Below are 23,634 nucleotides of genomic sequence, written 5' to 3'. Positions count from 1 at the left end.
AACACCACCACATCACTCAGGGGCACCACCACATCACTCAGGGGCACCACCACATCACTCAGGGACACTACCACATCACTCAGGGGCACCACCACCTCACTCAGGGACACCACCACATCACTCGGGGACACCACCACATCACTCGGGGACACCACCACATAACTCAGGAACACCACCACATCACTCAGGGACACTACCACATCACTCAGGGACACCACCACATGACTCAACGAACACCACCACATCACTCAGGAACACCACCACATCACTCGGAGACACCACCACATTACTCGGGGACACCACCACATCACTCGGGGACACCACCACATCACTCGGGGACACCACCACACCACTCAGGGAGCCACCACACCACTCGGGAACACCACCACATCACTCGGGGGCACCACCACATCACTCAGGGACACTACCACAACACTCAGGAACACCACCACATCACTCAGGGACACCACCACATCACTCAGGGACACCACCACATCACTCAGGGGCACCACCACATCACTCAGGGGCACCACTCAGGGGTACCACCACATCACTCAGGGACACCACCACATCACTCAGGAACACCACCACATCACTCAGGGACACCACCACATCACTCAGGGACACCACCGCATCCCTCGGGGACACCACCGCATCACTCGGGGACACCACCGCATCACTCGGGGACACCACCACATCACTCATGGACACCACCACATCACTCGGGGACACCACTACATCACTCGGCGACACCACTACATAACTCACGAACATCACCACATCACTCAGGGACACCACCACATCACTCGGGGACACCACCACATCACTCGGGGACACCACCACATCACTCGGGGACACAACCACATCACTCGGGGGCACCACCACATCACTCAGGGGCACCACCACATCACTCAGGGGCACCACCACATCACTCAGGGGCACCACCACATCACTCAGGGGCACCCCCACATCACTCAGGGGCACCCCCACATCACTCAGGGACACCGCCACATCACTCAGGGACACCACCACATCACTCAGGGGCACCACCACATCACTCAGGGGCACCACCACATCACTCAGGGACACCACCACATCACTCAGGGACACCACCACATCACTTGGGGACACCACCACATCACTCAGGAACACCACCACATCACTCAGGGACACTACCACATCACTCAGGGACACCACCACATGACTCAACGAACACCACCACATCACTCAGGAACACCACCACATCACTGGGAGACACCACCACATCACTCGGGGACACCACCACATCACTCGGGGACACCACCACATCACTCGGGGACACCACCACATCACTCAGGGACACCACCACACCACTCAGGGACACCATCATATCACTCAGGGACACCACCACATCACTCAGGGACACCACCACATCACTCTGGGACACCACCACATCACTCTAATACACCACCACATCACTCTAATACACCACCACATCACTCTAATACACCACCACATCACTCTAATACACCACCACATCACTCTACTACACCACCACATCACTCTACTACACCACCACATCACTCAGCCCAACCACATCATCACTCAGCTCCACAACAGCACTGTCCTTGCTTGCTACCAACAAGCATTGCCATAGCCAATAGGACTCGCATTAGGAAAGTGTAAGGTATTGGCTTTGTGAATAATGATGCTATTAATTTAGATATTTTCAAAGCCAACACATATTTAAAAAAATTGTCATTTACAATACCAATAGCTCACACTTTCCTAATGCGAGACCTATTGCATTGCAAATGCTTGTTGAATTTTGGGGTGTCACAATTATTAGTGTACATTTCTTAATATTGGGGTATATTCCTGATTATTGAGGTACTGGGTTCTGTTCCTACAACGTCTAGAGTACAAAGCAAGAAATGATAAGTAAATCCTTACCTTCATGAGGGCGAACTACAGAAACCAGGGACAGCGGGACATAAAGAATTTCGCTGAATTCTCCGTAGGAGCCAAAAGAAAGTGGCCGGCATCTAACTTGGATTTCATAATCTTTTTCTGGATTCAAGGAATACACTGGACGAGATGTTGAACGAACAGGCTCTAGCTGCAAAGGTAAAAGTTTTACAGAAAAATGATTTTTTTTTAATCTGTAGGATTAAACAATTAGGATAAAATGCAAATTTAGAACTTATATACCAACATAATAGAATGTGCTTTTTTGCAGAATTAAGTGATTTACTATTTCTCCTATTTTGAAGCACTCCTAGCTGTTATGTTTATTTTTTCTATTTTTTTATAAATCTGGTTTATGCTAAAAACAAGCAATGCAGCAATAGCAAGAAGCAGTACATTTTGCAGCATGAAGACATGTTTCAACCTGTTTAGGGTTCCAAATGTCAAGAAATGCTCCCATTCTCCCCACCCGTACCACAAAAACTCACAGTGCTGCAGTTGAGTCGAAGCGTTCATGGCTCCATAGCCCATGTTGGGTCATCACAGGAGGAGCACATATGTCACCCCTATAGCTATTCCATGTTCCCCATATTTTATTCCACTTTTTACGGCAACCCCTACTTTCATACACCACTTTCTCCTCCAGCACACACCAATTTTCCCACTTATTTTTTCAATTGTTGATCAACCATAATTCTAATTAACAATACAACCAATTCCTCATTAAATATCTGCTGCGATGTAGCATAAAAACATAACAAGCACTGACAATGCCAGTAGGTCTGGCTTTAAAGGAATGTTGGATGGTAATGTAAGCATTACAAGTAAATAGCAAGGGAACTGATATGTATTTATGAAACAGCAAAGAACTATAACATTCTATTGGTGCACGTTAAAAGGCCAGGAGACAGGTGCACTGCCAAGCCAGACTAAACGTCCATGTATGTTAATTATTGCTCTCCTCTCATCTGTGCTGCTGCCAGAGAAGGACACCATAAATTATCTAGTTCTCTAAGAGACTTCAATAGAATTATAGACTCATGTGTATGCCCCTGAAAGTTCAAGCTCAGGCAGCTGGATATGTAAACAAAATGATCACAGCTGTGTGGAGGTTAAGGACTTTTTTGTGGAAGCATTCCCCTCAGCCCAATCAAAACATGTACTCCTGGCTCCCAACATGTGGGTGGAGCCATAGCTCCTCTCCAGTGATGATCACATAATTGCCTGGTGACAGCTATGCTGCCAAGTCAGACCATAAAAATGACTAAATCAAGATATTGAAGACCGGTTTTCCTATTTTTTTCATCACACTTAAATGCTCAACTTCAAAACAGACAATGGATGCTTCTATGGTGATTTCAACACATCTTTACATTAAATGGGACAGGACGCAGCATTGAACTACAAATGGCTGGCATCCCTGCAGCGCGATTGCTTTTGGCAACGTTGGTGAATTTCTATTGTAAAGTGCTACTTCACTGGCCTTGCAATACCACTACCTACGTTGGTTAGTAATATTATTTGGAGACCTCCATGACCACATATCGCACTACCTATGACGCACCGGCCTCATTTGTGGCGATATCCTTACGGCAGTCCAGCGAAAGCTGAGGTTCTACATAAGTGTTTTTTAGTCCTCCTTGAGCGGATTTTCTACAACCTTTGCAGCAACTGTGTTTTCAGCAGATGGTGCTAAAAAGGTGTAAGGAATATTTCCCTATTTAGATTTAACTAGGGAAATAAAAATTGACAAATATATTTACATGGGAGGCCCATTTTATGCAACATGCTTCTTTCTCAGACTTATTTACCCTTGCAACAAAAGTCCACTCTGTTGTTAGATATATGTGCGATTTTGTTTATTACTTTTTAATAAAAAAATTTTAAGATTCAAAATAAATCATATTGCGTGAAAGCATATACAAAAATATGAAGGCGCAAATTACAATAAACTTGCATCTGGTTTGTCCAATAAGCAGAAGAACAATGAAAGAACCTGCATATTGCAGCACATCAAAATATGACCTATATCTAGTCATACATATTTTCTATATATTGATCTACATATTTAAGTCTGAAATTCTATATATATAAGAAACAAAACAATATGAACACTACATAAAGAGGAGATATACAGAGAAAGGAAAATAAATAAATTACAAAAGCACACTTCCTATATATGCCTTCAAAGTGATACCAACTTCCTTTATATTTGTGTTGCAATTACAATTTTATAAAATGTGATATTGTGTTTCATTTGGGACAACAAGACAATTCTGAAATCCTGCTTTTAACTAGGAACCACAGTTGACATCTATACTAGACATATTTGTATTACACCACATTTGATTAAAACGTGCTTTTAATAGCAAATTCAATGATGTTTTCTAATCTGTTGCAAAAAGTATGGCTGAAAGTGCTTCGGTGAACTGGCTGATGCCCTGTCCTAGCTGCTCAAGCCAAGTCTATAACCCTATTACTGAACACTCACTGATGTTAGATTTGTGCAGTCAGCTAATTGCCAGCAATTCCTCATTGTATAAAGATGCCAACTTTAATCTGAGCCTGGCATCTAGACAGTTGGCTATGGCATGGCTCCAGGTTTGAAATGCAGTATTAGCTATTCTGGCAGAAATTACTCTTTCCTCACCCAAGCAAGATGTCAGAGCATTGATTCATCTGGACCAGCACACCCAACGTAGCTTCTGCATTGAATTTGTCGGGCTGAATGTAAGTATGTTGTGGTTCAAGGAAAACTGAGGTTATACTTGTCTGTATTTTTCATTTGTTTGGTAGGCCAAAACTTTAGGAAGCAAAATACGTCAGAAATAGAAAAGGATCAAGGGATGGGATCAAAAGTTAAAGAAATAATAGAATTGATGACAATATGAGCACAAAGGGACAGTGGGAAATGAATCAATAAAATAAATAGTTCCCTTATTCAAAATCACCATCGTTGGGCAGAACACTGGTACTGTTTATTGAAGGGAATGAAGGCATTTCTACGAATGCTTCACCCATGCCCAAAGGGCTGGGGACTAGACAGTTGCCTGGCCTTGCTTTGATGCACGCTGCTCTTCTGCTGGGACATTAGAGATGATCAAAACAGTTTTCCTAGTTATATCAATCTTGAGACAGTTCTTGTGAGATTCAGAGTGCTCAGCTCGCTTCGCAAAAGTGCTGGGCAGCAACCCACAAACACATATTCTGCTCTCTTTCCCAGCATCTCCTAGGTCAACAGTGTGACTTCTCTTATCTTCATAAAAGATTCACACCCAACTGTACTGGTCTTCAGAACTTGCTTATTAGCAATTGTATGCAGACATCACCTACTACATTGAGGACCTTCGCTGCTCCCCATGACACAGATGAGTTTTTCCAACAAAGACCAGATCAAATAACCCACTGGGAAAAGTCAGGAAACCACTTCACCCAATTATGGAGGAACCCTCTTGTCAAAGGGATCAAGTTAGCAGTAGATCCAACGCCTTCTTCTTTTCTCCTGGTAGGCAAAAAAGGTTTTCTTGCAGGTCATGAAGGTTGGCTCTTTATCTTTTGTGTTCCATGCACATTCTTAAGTGCCCAGAGGGCCAGATGAGGGTCTTCAGAAGGAAAACTAGCACACCATTAGCGGGTGGTCCAAACTCAATTTGCAAAAAGTACCTACAGGCGTTCTCTCAAGAATATGTGAGTTCTGTTGTTCAAGAGCCTGTTAGCACCAAAATTCTCAAGTACTTTAGGTGTTCTAGGACAACTATGTCGCTGAAGGGCTCATTTGCCCCTTCCTTCTTCAGCAACATCCAATGCTTCAGACCAGTCCAATGCTACCATCAGCTGCCACCACACTCTAAGATGTATCTTGTCCACAGAAGTCGAAGTCTCTGGAGCGGACCTCTTTATGAAAAGAACCTAGGGCTAGATGTAGAAAGGTTTTTTTCGTTCACAAACGGCCCAATTCGCAGATTCGGGCTGTTTGTGACTGCAAAAAGGCCTTTTTCAATGTACAAAGGTCCAATTTGTGATTCGGTAATGTATTGCTGAATCGCAAATTGGGATTGGGAATTGGTATTACGAAGGGGCGTGTTTTGGTATTTCCAAAAATGGGTCGACCACCAGCTTTATTACCATAGTGTAGTCAAAGGAGATGTTTATTGGCCTCGGTCATAGACAACCTCCGAATACTTGGCTCAACATATGCCCACATGGCAGACATTTTGTATTCACAATGGCTTTGTCCTTGATTAAATGCTTCTGTTAGTTTCCACAATGCCACAAATCTCAGGTTATATGTATAGTATGTGGAGTTTTCCGGGAAACTGCAAACACTACTTTCCAGTGAAAGAGAGCATTGTAAAGAATTGAAAGCTAGTCTTTTATGAATTACAGTTATGATACTGTTTTCATTGCAGTTCTCCTATACCGGCCATAAACTGGTGTGTTGTACAACCTTTAGTCATTTACAGATTTAGATCTTTTTGTTCAGCTCCCGTACTCGACTTTTTATGATACTGTTTGTTAAATGTCTTTTTCCCATACACTCATGAATGTTGCTCTATCCTTTGCAGTGCAGTTCTAATATATTTTACTTTCTCCAGCCTGAAGGCATCCACTGCTTAATTTGTATAAGAAAGAGTGCCGGAGCCTAACACACCGTGGCAGGTGCAATTAAATGTCAGACTGCGAAGTATTGAACCCATATCAGGCCTCCTTAAACCACTGCCACACCGCTGCCCCTTTACCCTAGCTGGTTCCTGCTTTCCGTCTTTGTCATGGTTCTCCGTTTATCTCTTCCCCTGTCTTTCCGTTTTGTTTGTCTCTTCTTCTTAGTAAATATCTAATACAGAAAAATAAGTGCAGGCCCGCAAAAATAAGTGCTGGCGGCCGACTTCTTCTCTCTTTCGAGTTTCATGTTTCATGGGTTTCAACTATGCAAATAGGAAAATAAGAGCAAGTACTACATTTTACATCCTTAGTCTTAAAATCATGTTGTCCCGATAGGACCTTTACTCTCCCTTTGGAAAACAGCCTCACAGCTTACTTACTTGCTTAGATTTTTCCTTCCTCTACCTATCACTCTGCTCACCTCCTACCCCCAAAAACCACATTCTCTCTAACTATTTACATTTCCCCCGAGTGTGAATTGGTTGTATCGTCACCTTTAATTTAAATGTTTTTTATTTATTTTTTTCAGTTTCACAGCAGCAAAAATTACATAAATCAAATTACAATATACATTAAATATCAATGAGAAAAAAAACAACTTAAATTTATCAGTATAAATCACTCATTCATCCCTCAAAATAATGGTGAAAGGCACCCCAAATACTTATACCAATCTGACGCTTTTTACGCCCCTTAACAGAAAATAGGGCCCATTCTAACTTATATAAATTATAAATGTTTGCATGCCAGATTTCAAATGGCGGAGGATCTTTCTGCAACCATTCACCAGCAATACAGAGACGAGCAACAGTCATAGAAAAAAAAAATCAACAATCGATATCGATGTGTTAGGTTCACTAGACTGCTAGCAGGCAATTTCCCTAATAACATCATTGCGGCAGTAATCTTCAAATGAACATTCATTACCAAAGACAGAATTATTTCTATATCAGAAACAAATCTAAACAATTTGTCACAACTAAAAAAAATTATGTACACTGTCAGCATTATAGTCCCCACATCGAAAACACTTTCCCTCAAACCCAGCCCCCATTTAGCCATCCGTGCAGGGGTATAATATAAATCAAATAAAGTCTTAAAAAACTGAACTTACAAATTCGCTGACATTAACGTTTCCCTAGACATTGCAATAAGTTTCGCAACCGAAATATCAGATTCCCCCAGCTCTCGGACCACTTGAGATTATATTTGTCCAGATCATCTGGTCTTTCTGATAAGAGTAACTGATACAAAACCCCAATTTTTGGCTGTCGTCTAACCACCTCTATAATGGGATGGGGTACCATATTAACCTTGGTCCGAAATAAAAAATCCCATATCTGCAAAAATTTTAAAAAACGGAACTTTAGGCTAATCATATAGTGAAACTAACTCATCAAAAGATTTACATGCCCCATCCGAAGAATAGAGATCCCCTAAATTCTTAATGCCTTTCCTTCTCCAATCTTGAGTGGTTTTATCCCCAAATATAGAAGGTAAAATCTTAGCTGCATTCAAAGGCGTATAATATGAAATTTTCCCCATTGAATTCCACATACGTAATTGTTTCCACACTTTAAATGCACTATTCAAAATTTTAAATCGAGTTTGTTTGTAATAACTTCCATCCACCTCTGTAAATAAGCATTGTTTGACAATTGGACCCATAAGCATTTCAAAAAATGTAGGTGCCGTAGCACTATTCAGAGCTCCTTCCCCTGCAATTAAAACCCGCATTTTTAACAAAAAACAAGTGAAAACGTATCAAGCAAAATCCGGTACTGCTAAGCCACCTCTCTCAAGCAGTAACGTCATGAAACGCATCTCGCGTCTAGGCCTACCAGGACTCCAAATGAATTTACCACAAATCGATTGAAGGTGTTGTAACCTGGTATTTGTGACTTTCAAAGGTAATGAGCGGAATAGATAAAGAGCTCTAGGTAGAATATTCATTTAATAATATTACAACGCCCTATCAAGGTGAAATGCAAACACCCCCACCTATCCAGAGAATCTTTAACTTTCTGAATCAATAAATTCCAGTTAACATCCATCAGCTCAGACATGGATGATCGAATTTGAATACCCAATTATGTCACCTCTTTTACTACTACATCTTTCAAAACAATACTATCAGAGCACAAAATTTGCTTTTGGACACATTGAGCTTATACCCAGAAATTAATCCAAATTCTGTAGCTAAGCGCTCAATCTCCTTAATCGCAAGAGAAGTGTTCACAGTAGTTACAGCTATGTCATCCGCATAAGCAAATACGGAAAAATTATAATCATGAGATATAAATGGAGGAATATGAATATTGTGAGATAGCTGTTCTAAAAAGGGGTTAATATAAAAAGCAAATAAAAAGGGGAACAGGGGCAACCTTGCCGGGTGGCCCAAGTTATAGAGACCGCGTCCGATAAAATTCCATTTGCAGAAATTTTAGCAATAGGGTCATTATACAAGGCTTGCAACGCAACAATACAATTATTACCAAACCCAATTCGATCCATAAATTGCCACATATAATCCCATTCTACGCAATCGAACGCTTTCTCCGAGTCAAGTAAAATCAAAGCTAAATCCCTCTTTTCTGTACTAGCAATATCGAATAGTGTAACCACTTTATTAATATGTGAAACAGTTCCACTTTGCGAAATAAATCCGTGTTGATTTAAAGAAACCAAAGACGTAATAACTTTAGATAGTCGGTTAGCCAAAGTTTTAGAGTAGATTTTATTATCACAGTTTAATAAGGAGATTGGGCGATAGGATGCCACCAACTCCGGTGGTTTACCCTTCTTGCAAAACACAGTGATTGTAGCTTCCGACCAAGATTTAGGGGGTTGCCCTAGTTGTGCCATCTGGAAACCCTTCAGCATCTCATGTTTAAATAAATGAAAAAACAACCTATAATCCTCTGCAGGAATCCTGTCCGGTCCTGCCGCTTTTCCTAAGGCCAAGCTATTTACTGCACTTTCTGGCTCAGTCATAGAGATCGGGGAATCAAGTTGCTTCGCAAAGAGAGGATCTAGTTGTTCCACTCGCTAAGGTAAAAATACACTATGACCGCCAGCCGATCCTACCTGCTGAGTGCAAAGAGTAGTGTAAAACTGATGAAAAATAGAGAGTATTTGCTGGGAGTCAGAGTGCAGTACACCCCTCTGATCCTCCAATGCCTGTATAGTTCACGCAGATTCCTTCATACGAAGTTGCAAAGCCAGCCGTCTTCCAACAGCCTCCCCAAATTCATGGGTTTGCTGTTTGTAAGCTAAGTATCTTCTGGCATTCTCACAGTTCCAAAACCCCAAAACATTTGCCCGGTATTTAGCCACATTATTCACTAATTCAGAGACATCATTCTTACCTAAAGCAATCCCTACAGTTAAAGCACATTCTGCCTTTTTTAAAGCCTCATAATGATGGGCTAGGTCCAACTTAAGTTTCCTCTGTTGGTATAAGCTAAAGCTAAGGACTTCCCCCCGAAACCCAGCCTTAAAAGTATCCCAAATAATAGTAACAGATGCTGACAGATTATTATACAAAAAAAACCTTAATCCAATGACTCATGTGTTCCTTAAATTCCACATTTAGGCAAAGTTTCCGGTCAAATGAAAAAGACCTGTATGAGGGCCTACTCCTAGTTAAAGCGAAATCAAGCACAATAGGGGCATGATCCGATGAGATCCTAGGATATAGCTGAATAGACGCATCCTTTGACAAAGAAATAGGTGCAAAAAAATAATCTAGTCTGACTAATTTTTTATGTGGGTGAGAATAAAAAGTAAAACCCATATCATGTTCCTTTAATTTACCCCACACATCAACTAAACCGTGATCACAAATTAAATTGTATAGTGCTTTGAAGACTTTTGGTTTTCGTCCATGATATTTCAAAGGACCCTCCTGTAAAGCCTGATTGGTTAAATTAATATTAATATCACCACAAATTACCAATGGATGCTCCCACGTAGCTAATTCCACATTTAAGTCAGCCAAAATCACAGGGTTGTCAATATTAGACCCGTATACAGTACAGAGCGTAATCTTATGCCCTTCAATCCTACATTCAGCTATGGCCCACCGACCATATTTATCTGCCAGAGACCGTCCAGCAACAACCAAATCCCGTCTAGCTAAAATGGCTACACCCAGAGACATACCTAATTGTCCAGAGGCAGATATGATTACAAATCCCAAATCTGTCATTATAGCTCGCATACCCCATGGTACATGGGTCTCTTGTATGCAGAGTAAATCTGGCTGTATATGTCGTAATTCCGCAGCTACTTACTGCCGCTTTGCCCAATTATTAAGACCCGACACATTTAATTAACAGATTTTTAATCCATTATATGACATTATCCTGGTTTAATGATCCACCATATGTCAAACATTACAACCCCCAAAAAAACTAGACTACAACATACACACTTATGCTGCTTCAAACACTCCTCCGCATTTAGACACCAAAGTTTCATCTTTTTCTGTTACTTGACATTTGAAAAGCTACTTGCTGCTGTGAAGTTTTTTCCCTTTTTCCCCACCTAGGTGAACCCCTTCACCCCTTAAGCCCCCACCCTTACCTACCCACGTGCTTCCCCTCACCCTTGATGTCAACCCCCCCTCTCTAGGGGAAGGCAAAGGGTTTTGGCGATCTCGCATCTACAGGACTATGCATCCTAAAGCCTCCTTTAATTTAAATGTCATTTGTTATTTTTTGCAAATTGTTTTGAACCATGTATTTTGATCTATGATGTGCTTTAGTGACAGCACCCCACAAACAAATAAGGTATACATATAATACATAAAGTGTGATAATCGGTAAGACATCATGGCTAGTCTTACTATCAGTGTTGGAAAAATTAAGTTTTTTTAATTACATTTCTTTCTATCTTCAGTCTTACCTGCATCCACGTCGTTTCATTCACTTCTTTGAATTGGAGCTCATAAAGGAATGTGACCCATCCACTTTTAACATCAGCATTAGGCGGCGGCTCCCATCTTACTTGAATATCTGCATTGAGTCCTGTCTGACTGATGTTCAACAAGGTCCAGTTAAGACCGGTGGGTGGATCCGGTTGAACTGTTTGCATAAAAGTAAATCAAATAAATAGATTTAGCTAAAAGAATCCCAATTTTTATCACCATTTGCGAGTTTATTGAATACTGCAGTATGGCGCGACGGCGAGGCCACAAGACGCCCACAATTGTCAAAATGGCCATACACTCAGTGGATTGTATTAGAATTGGCTTGGGTGGGTTTTCTTTTTTTACTCGTATTCAAACTATCGTGTTCCAGAAGCTCCTACATTAGACTATATGTCAATCTTGTGACAGATCATGAGACACCCGTGGAATTCACGGCACGACACCAATATAATTAAGGTGCTATATTTTTCAAATGAGAAGTCCCCTTGTACGATATAGGACGCTATAACTGAGCAATTTGAGCAATATTGTACAGGACTGGTTCTTAGCCAGAGGACTCAATCAGAAGTGTGTGCACAGTCCAAGCCAGGGGTGAACCATGTGGGATGTGCATAAAGTTTGCTCCTGCTAGAACCTCACCAGAGCAGAGAGAGCATCCCGCATACTGTACACAGGCCATGTGTGCGCATTCAGACCCTACTGTTTCGAGTTGCAGAAGACACGCAATAATATCCAATTTATGGTAGGCTCAACTTATCAAGTTAGCTAAATTGAAACAGTGTTTATGCTCGTTTCATCTTTTGCAAATTGAATTCAAAAAATCTTTTCTTTAAAGGTGGTAATCATAAGTACTCTAGGCAGTTAGTTTCAAATTCAGCCCAGAATTTCTATAATCAGTGATGCGGAATGATAACCGGCAGCAACAGTATCAGAAAGTGAAAACAGCTTTGGCATAAACTGAGCCTACTTCAAATTGGATATTATTGCTAATCAACTGGAGTAGAGTCCTGATGAAGCAACAATGTACTGTTAGCGTTGTGAAACATGTTGACTTGAGCAGAAATCAGAAATTGAAAAATAGTTCAATATTAAACAAATATTACAAAAGAGCCTTTGACACCAGTTTTACTTTCAGACTTTAAAACTTGTATTCTTAATTACATTTGATAGCACTAGGAGGGAGCTCTATAAACTTTGAAGTCTTGCAGTTGGTCTTTTATGGGTCCTCCTTTCAGTTATGATACTGTCTCGATTGCATCAAGAAATGACTGGGAAGGTATGACCTCACTATCTATGCTACCCTTCTCTCTGTTTTCCTTTTGAGTTAGAAGCTACCCATTCACCTGTCAATGAACACCTATGCCTTCCTTTGTATACACACACACACACACACACACACACACATATATATATATATATATATATATATATATAAATAAAAATATAAATAACTTAGTGACGTCTTGAGCACAACAGTTTTGATCAGCATGGTTCTTACCTGTTCTGAGAATTGGTTTTGCAGTGCCAAACAACTACCTGAGCCAACCAGATTTGTAGACATTCCTAACATACTACTTTTAGTTAAACCTCTTTGCTGCTTTTACACACCTGAAGGTGCTTCTTAAAATGTTTGCCTTTTCAAGTACAAGGACAGGATCGCAGCTTTTATTCTAGACCCAATCCTTCAAATTGAAACCCCATGTGTTTGGCACAGGTCCGTAAGTGACCTTGATAAAGGTAAGACTTTGTATACATCAGTTATACTGGAAGTGTCCATTAGCTCTGTACAGTACAAGTTTTATGTTTGCAATAGAGTCAAGTGTTACACTTCGAGCCACTCTAAAAAAGTGAGACCTATGTTTCTAGGCAACCCTGCATTAGGCTTTCACGGAAAAGCAGGCCCGGTCTTAAATTTAGGACAACTCTCAGTGATGGGGATGGTGTTCAGAAAAATATGTTTATAGTATTGATAGAGTGTAAAGCAGGTGTCTCCAACCGACCTGGAGTTCATTTTTAGCTGAGAACTGCAATAAATAAGTGTTGCTTTTTCCTTTCAACGTTAAGGAAAGGCTATGTTTAATTTAAAATTAGTTTCATGCTGAAGATAGAAGAGCCGGATAATGAGCAGCTCCACTCAGATTTAGGACCCATGTAGCTCACAGAAGTTAAGAACTGAAGCACTGAGGTATTTACCTCTTAAATACAAAACATTCTTTTTTCAATAGTGGAGCATGAGAACAAAATGATGTTTCTGATGCTTTTAAATGAGACAACATTTAAATGAAGAGTTAACTTAATGATTAAGTTAACTCTTAATTTAAATGTTATCCCTTTTCAAAGTGTCACATTTACAAACAGCTGGTTTCTTGCTCCCGTTGGCTGGTAGACACAGTGCCATATTTGCAACCGAAAAATGCACACATTTGTTTTTAAATGGGAGAGATGTAAAGTGCAGAATGTATTTCCTTATTATGAACATTCTGGCAGAACATTTCTCTGCACTTTACATTTCTCCCATTTAAAAAAATGTATGTTTGTGTTGCACATGTAATGGTGACGCATATGGCGAAAGGTATGTCCTGTGCCACAAGTACATATGGCACAGGCTCTCAAGCACCCATACACTTATATCCCATTAATTCACACACATGTTCATACATCTTCACAGACCATGCACTCACTGAAGCACATGGCAGCCCTATCATAGTACCCCTGTCACAGTATTTTGTTCAAACCGTAGTATCGGGCTCCGTGGACATTAGGTTTAAAGTGAATGAAGCTGGGCAAAGGGGTGTCTTGTAACAATGCGCAAGTAACTTGGCCTTCAGTAGCTCACGATGATTTTCACTGATCAAAAGTAGCTCTCATTACAGACAAGGTTGGAGACACCTAGTGTAAAGTATAACTAGGGACAGTGTAATTATGCAGCAGAGATGACTAAATTATGTAGCACAATACAGTATGTTTTGTAGCAGTGTTATTTAATTATTTTGTCACTTTAGCATGCGTTAGTGTTGTCTGGATGAAAGCTTTTCCTCATCAATACCACTTTAAAACATGAGTAACATGAGCAGGGCAATTAGAAACTGAAGATGACTGAGTGTTTGCGTTTTAAAAGGCTCTACCTCGGCGCAGCAACTCGGGTGGGACTTTATAAATTAGCTTTTGACCTGTTTGCACTAGAAACCTTTTTTGTTCACAGCTTATGTAGAAGAAAGTGGATTATGTGGCAAGTGTGGTTAGTGTATGATTATAAAGCAAAAGCAACTGCCGCAGAAACGTATAATTCCAATGGCCCTGATTATAAAAATAGAAGTCAGAACCCCAAACATATCACACATCAACGGATTTCGTAGAAAGTGAAACCAATTATAAAATTCCACTGCTATCATTGCCTAAACTCCTTTAAGTCAGATTTAAGTGTAGTGACATGCAGGTTACTCACACATCTTTGCTGAATGTGAATTGACCCACTGAGCAATCCTGCCGATCCAAGACAATGAATGGACATAGGATACAATTCTGTAGTATTTCCAAGCTAGAAATAGGGATATATATGCCTGAGACTTTTAGTTGTCCCTATCCTCTTTCCCCGTCCATTAGGTGTACTTCCAGCTTCTGGATATTATGGAAGTTGCTGTTTCTTTTAGACTTGTGTTTTTGGAATTGAATAGTGTATATGGGAGAGAGAGATAGAGAGAGAGAGGCAAGGGATGGGAAGAGAGAGAGAGGAGATGGAGGGGGGAGCAAAAGAAGGAGAGAGAGAAAGAGAGAGAAAGAGAGAGAGAGAGAGAGAGAGAGAGAGAGAGAGAGAGAGAGAGAGAGAGAGAAGCACTGTTTGTGTAGGATAGCTCATTGTTTGCTTATAGCCTGGGTTTGTACAGAGGGGACAGGCGTACCACCCTTGTTTCCGGCATCGGTCTGAGGATGCGTGGGGGGACCTAGTCTTTCTTCATAAAGGGGTATTAGGAAAGCATGTGCGATCACCAGGTGTTCAAGTCAGTTAAAGGTGCCGTGGCTACTCTTGGGGACATGTCAGCTTTGTTCGAAATTCTGTCCCACACGTGATGAAGTAGTGCTTAGGAATGTACTGTGAGAAAGCTGCGTCATAGCGGAGAAGGCTTTGCCTCCCAGTGTGATTCTCTTGTTTTAAAAAAGAATAAAGTAAGTGCTGTCAGCACCTCCCACAGTTATATGGCTGTGCTGACACTACACCCTTCTGCTCCATACTCTAACCCAGTGCAGCCTCTGGTGCCACAAGAATTCAAGAATGCCTTGAATGGCTTTGTTATTTATATCATTAGATTACATAGGTATGTGCAGGATATGTACAGCAAAAGTTAAATAGAGCTAATTCATTCCACTTTTTCTGTGCAGTTAGATGTATTTTTAGGTCGAGCTACAGCATGCATGTGCTGTCTGCAAGACCTGCTGTAATCAATAATCCGACTTTTTTCCTGCCTTCTACTTATCATTGGTTCATTCCACTGTCCTTCTTTGCTGCCTCCTAATTTGTTGACTTTGCCGATACGTCACTTTACTTCAGGCTGAGGTGCACCGGTAAAGTACAGTTGTGTATGAGAACAATCTTTTTTTAATTTTGACTTTACGCTATCGCTCGTCATTGCTTGTTGTTTTCAGCGCTGTGCGACCTTTCAGTTTCATTTTTAATTGTTCATAATGGCGTCGGCCACTGCCGCACACACCACTTGCGGGACTCTGCCGTTGATCAATGGTGGTGGCTTGTCGTTTTCATTTTCTGCTGCGCCATGCACACAGTACGAGGCTGCCTTTCCCAACCCTTCATGCTCTCTGTACCTCTAAATGACAGGCCTTTATCAGTCCGTGCGGTGCCATGATTAGTCGCCACATCATGTCGCGTAAGAGCCTTCTGTCCAAGATCGCCAAATGTTAAATGTCATTGTATCTGAAAAGCATAAAGCAGCAGCAAAACATCTCCTGAGGGCATGAGGATATTGCTTCTTTCACTATGAAATCCAAGGGGTGGTGAGGGGAGCCATTTGTCTTGTCTCGTTAACACCAGAAGTCCAACAGCTGTGGGGATTTATGCTCGCGGTGGGGAAGGGCTCTAACCATCCCGGAGACCAGACTTGAATAGTTTGTATCTGTGTGTCTATATGTACTACTCACAGTAGCACATGGTAAAACGTCAATTCGTGTGTAATCTGTTCTAGACATATGTCTATTTTGTATTTATAGGTGAGCTACCAGTTTCATTCACATTTTGCAGAGTTGCGATTGCAGTGCTGTATGTCAGCACACTTTCACAGCGGCGCCTTTAGTGCACAGTTTGCCCCGCCCCAGCCCATCCGACCGCTCATCTTTTGGCAGTGTTTTCTCTTTTTTCGCCCTGTGGACTGTTGTCTCTTGCGGTCCTTGATTTTACAGCCTTTGATCTTTGCTTAAGAATTGTGTCTGGTTTGTCACCTTCATTCGTCAAACTTCCATTTTTTGTAAAACCTTCTGCTTCCTTTATCTCCAGCAGTCACAGAAGCACAAATCTCCTGGCCCAAGAGCCAAGTTCAACCCCTATATGCTACTTGCCTTTAAGAGAATTCCCAATATATAGGTCTCACATTTGCGAGAGCTTAAGTTATTGGCATTGTAAATTATAATGTCTTTTATTTATCTGTTTTCAAAACCAACACATAAATTGAGCTATTGGCATAGTAAATGACAATGCCTTTTATTTATGTGTTGGCTTTGAAAACAGATGCAAGTTCTATTGCATTGCAGATGCTTGTTTATTTTATTAAGCACACATACTTTTAAGTATTTTTTTCAAGTTGACATGGAGACACAGTCTTTGTGTAAAGTGATGCTTCACACTGTAGGTAGTCCTGGGGCTGCATCCACGCTGGAGCACCCACAGCAGTGGCACAATGAAGTGTGAGATCTCCCTGAAGCAGCAGTCAGGGGCAGACAAGGGACAGATCTGGCCTAGAAATCTCCTCTGCTTGAAAAACAGAAACAGCAGTCCCACTCCTCACCCCTGCCCTCCATTAAATACTAATGCTCAGGAAGAATAAACTGAATCTGCTTGTCAAACAAAAAGCCACTTGGAATTTAGTAGCCCGGTTTCTTCCTTCTCATGTCAATGTGGGTTTCCTCCCTTCAGTTACAATAATGCAGGCAATGCACTTTAACTGTGGGGGAACTATCCTCACCACATCTAATGCCATGCTAATGGACACAACTTTGCTTTGGTAATGAATGCCGAGAGGCAAACTTCAAGGGTAAACATCAGACGACATTGGCTCCAGTATTTGCAGAATTAAATTGTTTAGGGTTGATTTACTTACCTTATATATATTCGCACACTGATTTATCATGAGGTTAGAGCTTATTTAAGAGCAGCCTAAAACTCTAAATATGTATCTATTTATGCAAACAGCCATTACTTTGCACTTTCAACTCCTGAAATTATCAGCTGTCCTTGCTTTAGCAGTGGTCTAGCAGTAGACAGACTGTTCACCTCTTTCTAGGGTCTATTTAAAATTATCTGATCTCACAAGCAAATAATTATGTTTCTGTCAACAATTCTTTTTCCTTAGATTCTATGCTGTCTCAAAAGTCTACTATGTGTTCCTAAAACCCTGCACTAAACGTGCCACTCAGACCAATCAAGGCTCTGCATGAATAGCGTTGTGATTGGTTGGGAGTGTCTGGGAGCCTGGGTGCTTCCGGTGCTGCCATTGCAGAGAGATGAGGAAGGAGGAGAGGCGTGCGGTGGTGGCGAAGGCTAAGATTATTTCTTTATTTCTTTTTATCCATTCCCTCCTGCTCCACCACCCCAGCCATGAGGCAGCCGCCACTGCCAAGTGCCAGCTACACCTAGTCATGTGACCCAGAATACAGGCTGCGGCACCAAATGGTTGAGACCAGAAAATGCCAACTTTCTAAAAAAAATTGAGAATTAATCTCAGTCACTGGTAATTACTCGGGCCGCATCCCAATTAATTGCTATTTTGAACACCATGGCACCAGAGTTTTGTAGTGTGTGAAAGAAATGATAAATGAGAACACAAACAAATATTTTTGTGTTGTATATGAATTATGTCATTTTTTTATTACCTGTATACGTGTATTAGGAAAAAGAAACTTACATTTTTTTACTTATATGTAAATGTAATTAATTGCAAACACCATCAAAGAGAACATATTGATGGAAAGAGAAGCAACCCTACAGTTATCCCTGTTATGACAAAAGATATTATTTTAGAATTATCTTGAAGGTTCTATCCTGAGCTTTTTTGAAACTATGATACCAGATAAACATGCAGGTGGTTGTTACTCTGTCATTTCATTATTAACTAAAATCTTTTCAGACGTTGTAGCACCTCTGAGGTTACGCATTGGGAGACCTAGGGAGGAGAAAAGGGCTTACAAATTTAGTTTGAGGATCAGGCAATTTTGGAGGTTCTGTTTGAGACGAGGCAAAGAAATGCTGGTGGTAGCCATGGTTGAAAGTGTACCTCCCGGTGCCCCATTGCCCCATTGCCCCTTTGGCTAACATCACCCACAGATCCAGAATAAAGGTACCTTTGCAGTTGGATGACTAATCAGTGATGAAGCAACTCCTCCAACCTATTGGATCGAAGAAAGGGTCACTTTGGCCTGTTGGTCACAACGGCTTAGCTGCCCTTCCCTACTGAATGTCCAATCCGATCAAAGTGGTCTTGATCACATGGTATTGATGTTGTTCTGGCTCCCTCACCCAACTGCCAATAGCATAGGAGAAGACCGGCCCATTGTGAGAAGAAAGGTCTGTGATGAAGCCGCCGAAAGCGCATTTTCTCCTGCTGCTCCCCACTAATGCAAGGCTCCCCTCCAGGCCTCTATTGGTAGGGCAGTGGCGTGCGTCAATATAGTGTGATGGTGAGTTTTACTAACAGTAGTGTCAGGGTGACAAACTGCATCTGTACTTTGTGGTGCTTCCTTCTCTTAAAGATTCCAAGGGGGCATGCCTGCCAGGAGGAGATTTCTGGAATCCCGGTGATCTACCAGAGTGTGTTGTGCACGACACGCCAATAAGATTGAAGGGCGGGCACCACCACAGCATGTGCATAATGTGGCATTCACAGTGTGGCAGCGAGGGCATTCAAACTGTGTGTCTGGAAAATTGCTTTGGTGTAAGGTATGCCCTGTGTAATATGAAAAATGATATTATTTTAAAGCACACATTTCAGGAGTCATTCTTCAGAAATTCGACCGCCCACTCCCACTCCTCATGTAGAGCCCATCCAAATTCCCCCTCCCATTTAAGGCAATGGGGGAAAAGGTAGGTAGCTGTAGAGTCTCGTACGGCCTTGTACAAACAGGTGATGAGGTGGTTGGGCCCCATAGTCAGAATGGACTGCCCAACAGGGTGCATATCAGGTTCCCCTCCAGGAAGGTCCCAAAGAATGTGTGAAGGAGCCACAGATGAAGTAGGAACTGTCCCAGCAGCAGCCCCCTCTCATAAAATAGCTGGGCAAAAGGAAGAGGGCCCGCTCCTTAAAGATGTCACCCACCTTGAGGAGAGAATGAGCAGTCAAAACCCGTAAGTCCTCAGCAGTCTAATGGTCTCGACCCCGGGGGAGGCCGACCAAGGGTAGCTAAGGCGAGTTCAGGGAATCCACCTGTGAGAGGCGGTGGATTCTCGCCACGCACTTAAACACCACTGTCAACGGCACGAGCCTTGTAGACACGCAGTGGGAGACTGGAATGAGCAGCCACCTGAGAGAAAGAATGGTCAAAGGGTCTGTCAATGAAGGCAGGAAGTACCAAGGTATACCTCTCGATGGATCTTCCCAGGGTGGAGCGAGTAAATGACAAATTTCTCCCAATTAACTCGAAGCCCTGCCACAGCGGCAAACTCCAACAGTGTACCCCAGATAGGCACCAGGTCATTCACAATGTCTCGCACAAAGATGAGTAGGTCATTGGTGTATAGTGTTGCGTCGGTCCTATCTGAATGACCCCATTCCTGGTCCGCTCTACGAAGGAGCACAGCAAGTGGCTCCATTGCGAGCACAAACAAGAAAGTGGATAGGGGACAAGCCTGTCGTGACCCCCTATGTACCAAGAACGGGGTAGAAATCAAGCGACCCAGGCACACACTAGAGACCGGGTTGGAATATAATTGTTGGAATAATAGTTTTGTTTAGGCCAAGAGCTGAGGCCATATCCCCAAGCAGGCCAGCACAGTACAAATATAGCGCCAAGATAAGGTATGAAACGCCTTCTCCAGGTCCAATGTAAGACATGACACCTGAGGAAATTTACCATCCGGTCTTGTATATGAAAAAGGTGGCATATATTCTGCGTAGTATTGCGGCCAGGGACAAATCTGTTCTGGTCAGAGTGGACCAGTCCTGGAAGCAGCTGGCCATACCAAGCAGCAAGCGCCTTGCCCAGTATCTTGTAGTCAGCTCCAAGAATGACAATGAGCCAATATGAGGGAAGTCATCAGGGGTCTCTGTCAGGTTTCGGGATGGAGATCAGGAGGGACTCACATAAGGAGTAAGGGAGCACCCCGCCTCCACTGCGCTGCGTACATGGCAGCCAGTTTGGGGGACAGGAGGGCCGAAAATAAGTGATAGTACTCCAGGGGCAACCCATTGCGCTAGGTGTTTTGCCGCAGGATAGGTCACAGATTGCCTGCTTTACATTTGCAATGTCTGCATCCAAATTTGCTGCTGTGGCAGCAGATACTCGGGGGAGCACGACACAAGATAGAAAGTCATCCGGACAGACTGTGCCTGAGTCTTGTGGTGCACTATATAATGCTGCAGAATATTCATAAAAGGCCTGCAGGATGTCTTCTTGAGAGCAGAGTGAAGGGCCAGAGTTCCAAGTCTTGGAGAGTGACCCATGCCAGCAGCTGGCCTGGCAACACAGGTCTTCCAGTAAAGCCTCCTGAACCAGTCTTGCCTCTGCCAGTTGGAAAGTGAGGGCAGAGTCGACGTCCGCCGCCTTACTGAGGCCCGCCAGCATGTCCTAAGTCCTCTCAACGTCCCGGGACCTACAGGCCCCAGAAATCTGAGATATACAAACTCCTCAAATGACCACATTGAAGGCATCCCATTCTAACATTCCAGCATTCTGATGGATGCCGGGTTATGGTTCTCTGTGAAGTACTGCTTGATGCATCAATGGACCATAGATGCTTACAAAACATTCTCTTCAACATCCTCGAAATAGGGATGAGAAAAGTACATGGGAATCCTCGAAAACTGAATAATTATTTACTTATTTGGTGCACTAATCAGGACGCAGGAAATATTGGCACCTTTAACTACTAAGTGAAATAAATGATTCTCTAAATCAATCAACAAGCAAATCCAAGAGTCAGTCAAAGTTCACCAGCATTATATACTGAACCCCCAAAATACAATCATCTTACAAGACTTAAAGCTTCCTAGATGAACCCTCCAAGCTCCAAAATTAAAAGACTACATGAACATCTGGATGGATGTTTGCTGGTGCAATATCTTTGACACCTCTCGCAAAGTGAATTACACAACGGCTTGAAAACAAAATGGCAGACTAGAGTATTTGTAGTCTGAGAAGCAACAAGAGTTTGTAGCAAAGACAGACCAGAAACTGCTTTTAATAATTAGGCTTGTTGGCCGTCCCTATGCACGGATAGGTTGAAATCCAGATATTTAAAGTGGATAAAGCTCTGTTCTGTTTTTAGGTCATTTTTCATATTAAATGACACTACCAAACAGTTAAAAATGTCCCATTAAAGTGTACTATGTCAAAAGCATAATCTGTTTTCCAGGGTCATTAACGAAAACCTTATATAAAAATACTGAGTGGTAATTTTAATGGAGTTCATGTGAAATAAGGAACTTTGCACAAATGTGCAAATAATTGCTTGTCTTACGTACAGGTAGTTTTATATCTGACCTTTGTATTTCAAAAAGACTGACAACGCGAATCTTCAATGTGCATAAAGTCTTGAGTAAGAAAAACATTACCTATGTCATCCACACTGAAACAGAAATTTCCAGGTGCGAGGGCTTCAGGTACCAGCTTCAGGCAATATTGTTTCCATATATGGGTATATGTTGAGTTGAAATAACAACTATTTTCACCAGCAGATTTGTAATCAGGACATTCTGCCCAGACAAAATCCTTCCTAGAAAGGAAAATAAAGAGGATGAATGATATTAGAATGTGTGCAACACAGTTTATATGTCACAAAACATCTGCTGTGCAAGGGTATTTTTTTTACTCTCAACTGGTTCTTGTTCAAATGTATTTAAAAATAGGATGCCTTGATTCTGCCTTAAAGGGTGTCCTTTTTTTAATTGTTCCTACAGGGCCATGCTGAAGCCTTTTTAAAAAAATGTATAATCAGAATAAATTTGCACATTTCCATTTCCAAAATCATAGATATTTAGACTAACAATACAATTGGAGGGCATCAATTTGTAAATAAGGTGACATTCTCATTAGTTGCCACCAGTGCTTAATTTGAGCTGGTGGTTTCTAGTGCTTGGCACCAGCACTTTGTCAACACTGGCAATTATGACAGCCTGCCACGTGGTGGTGCTGTTTGTCTAATTTTAGGATGAGTAAATCAAACAATCAGGATTCATAAAGTGTGGCAAATCACCGATGAGGGTCTCAAGGTGCTGTTGAGGTAAAAACAATGAGAAGAAGTGAAAAATAAGGGAAGATCAGGAGAAAGCACTCTGAAAAATAAGGGTAGAGGAAGGAGAAGGCGGTGAAAAACTACTTATAAGCAGGAGAAAGCATTTAGAACAACAAGAGGAGAGGAAGGAGAAAGTAAAAAACGAGGCAAAAGCAGGAGAAAGCACTCAGAAAAATGTGGAGGGAAGGAGAAAGCAGTAAAAAAACGAGGAAAGAGAGGAGAAAGCACTCAGAAAATAGGGAAAAGGAAGGAGAAAGCATTTAAAAAAGCAAGAGAAAAGCAGGAGAAAGAACTCATAGAAACAGGGCAGATAGGAGGGAGAAATCAGTAAAAAAGAAACAAGACAAAAATAGGAGAAAGCAGTCAGAAAAACAGAGGACAGGAAGAAGAAAGCAGTCAAAAACAAGCAAAAGCAGGAGAAAGC

At 41.8% G+C, this 23,634-nt stretch overlaps 1 protein-coding gene across 11 annotated transcripts in view; it reads right to left on the bottom strand.

Annotated features, from left to right (window-relative positions):
• Window positions 1–23,634, bottom strand: part of GHR (growth hormone receptor) — a 1,023,550-nt gene that overhangs the window by 62,818 nt on the left and 937,098 nt on the right. For all 11 annotated transcript variants that reach the window (XM_078675015.1, XM_078675021.1, XM_078675018.1 and 8 more), the window contains 3 exons: window positions 22,531–22,691; window positions 11,518–11,696; window positions 1,933–2,098 (listed from right to left, as the gene is read on the bottom strand). In XM_078675015.1, the coding sequence (XP_078531141.1) occupies window positions 1,933–2,098; window positions 11,518–11,696; window positions 22,531–22,691 (506 nt within the window). The remainder of the gene's footprint in view (window positions 1–1,932; window positions 2,099–11,517; window positions 11,697–22,530; window positions 22,692–23,634) is intronic.

This window comes from Lissotriton helveticus, chromosome 2_1, assembly GCF_964261635.1.
Source record: "Lissotriton helveticus chromosome 2_1, aLisHel1.1, whole genome shotgun sequence".
Classification (NCBI taxonomy): domain Eukaryota; kingdom Metazoa; phylum Chordata; class Amphibia; order Caudata; family Salamandridae; genus Lissotriton; species Lissotriton helveticus.
This window is presented reverse-complemented; position numbering and strand designations above follow the sequence as displayed.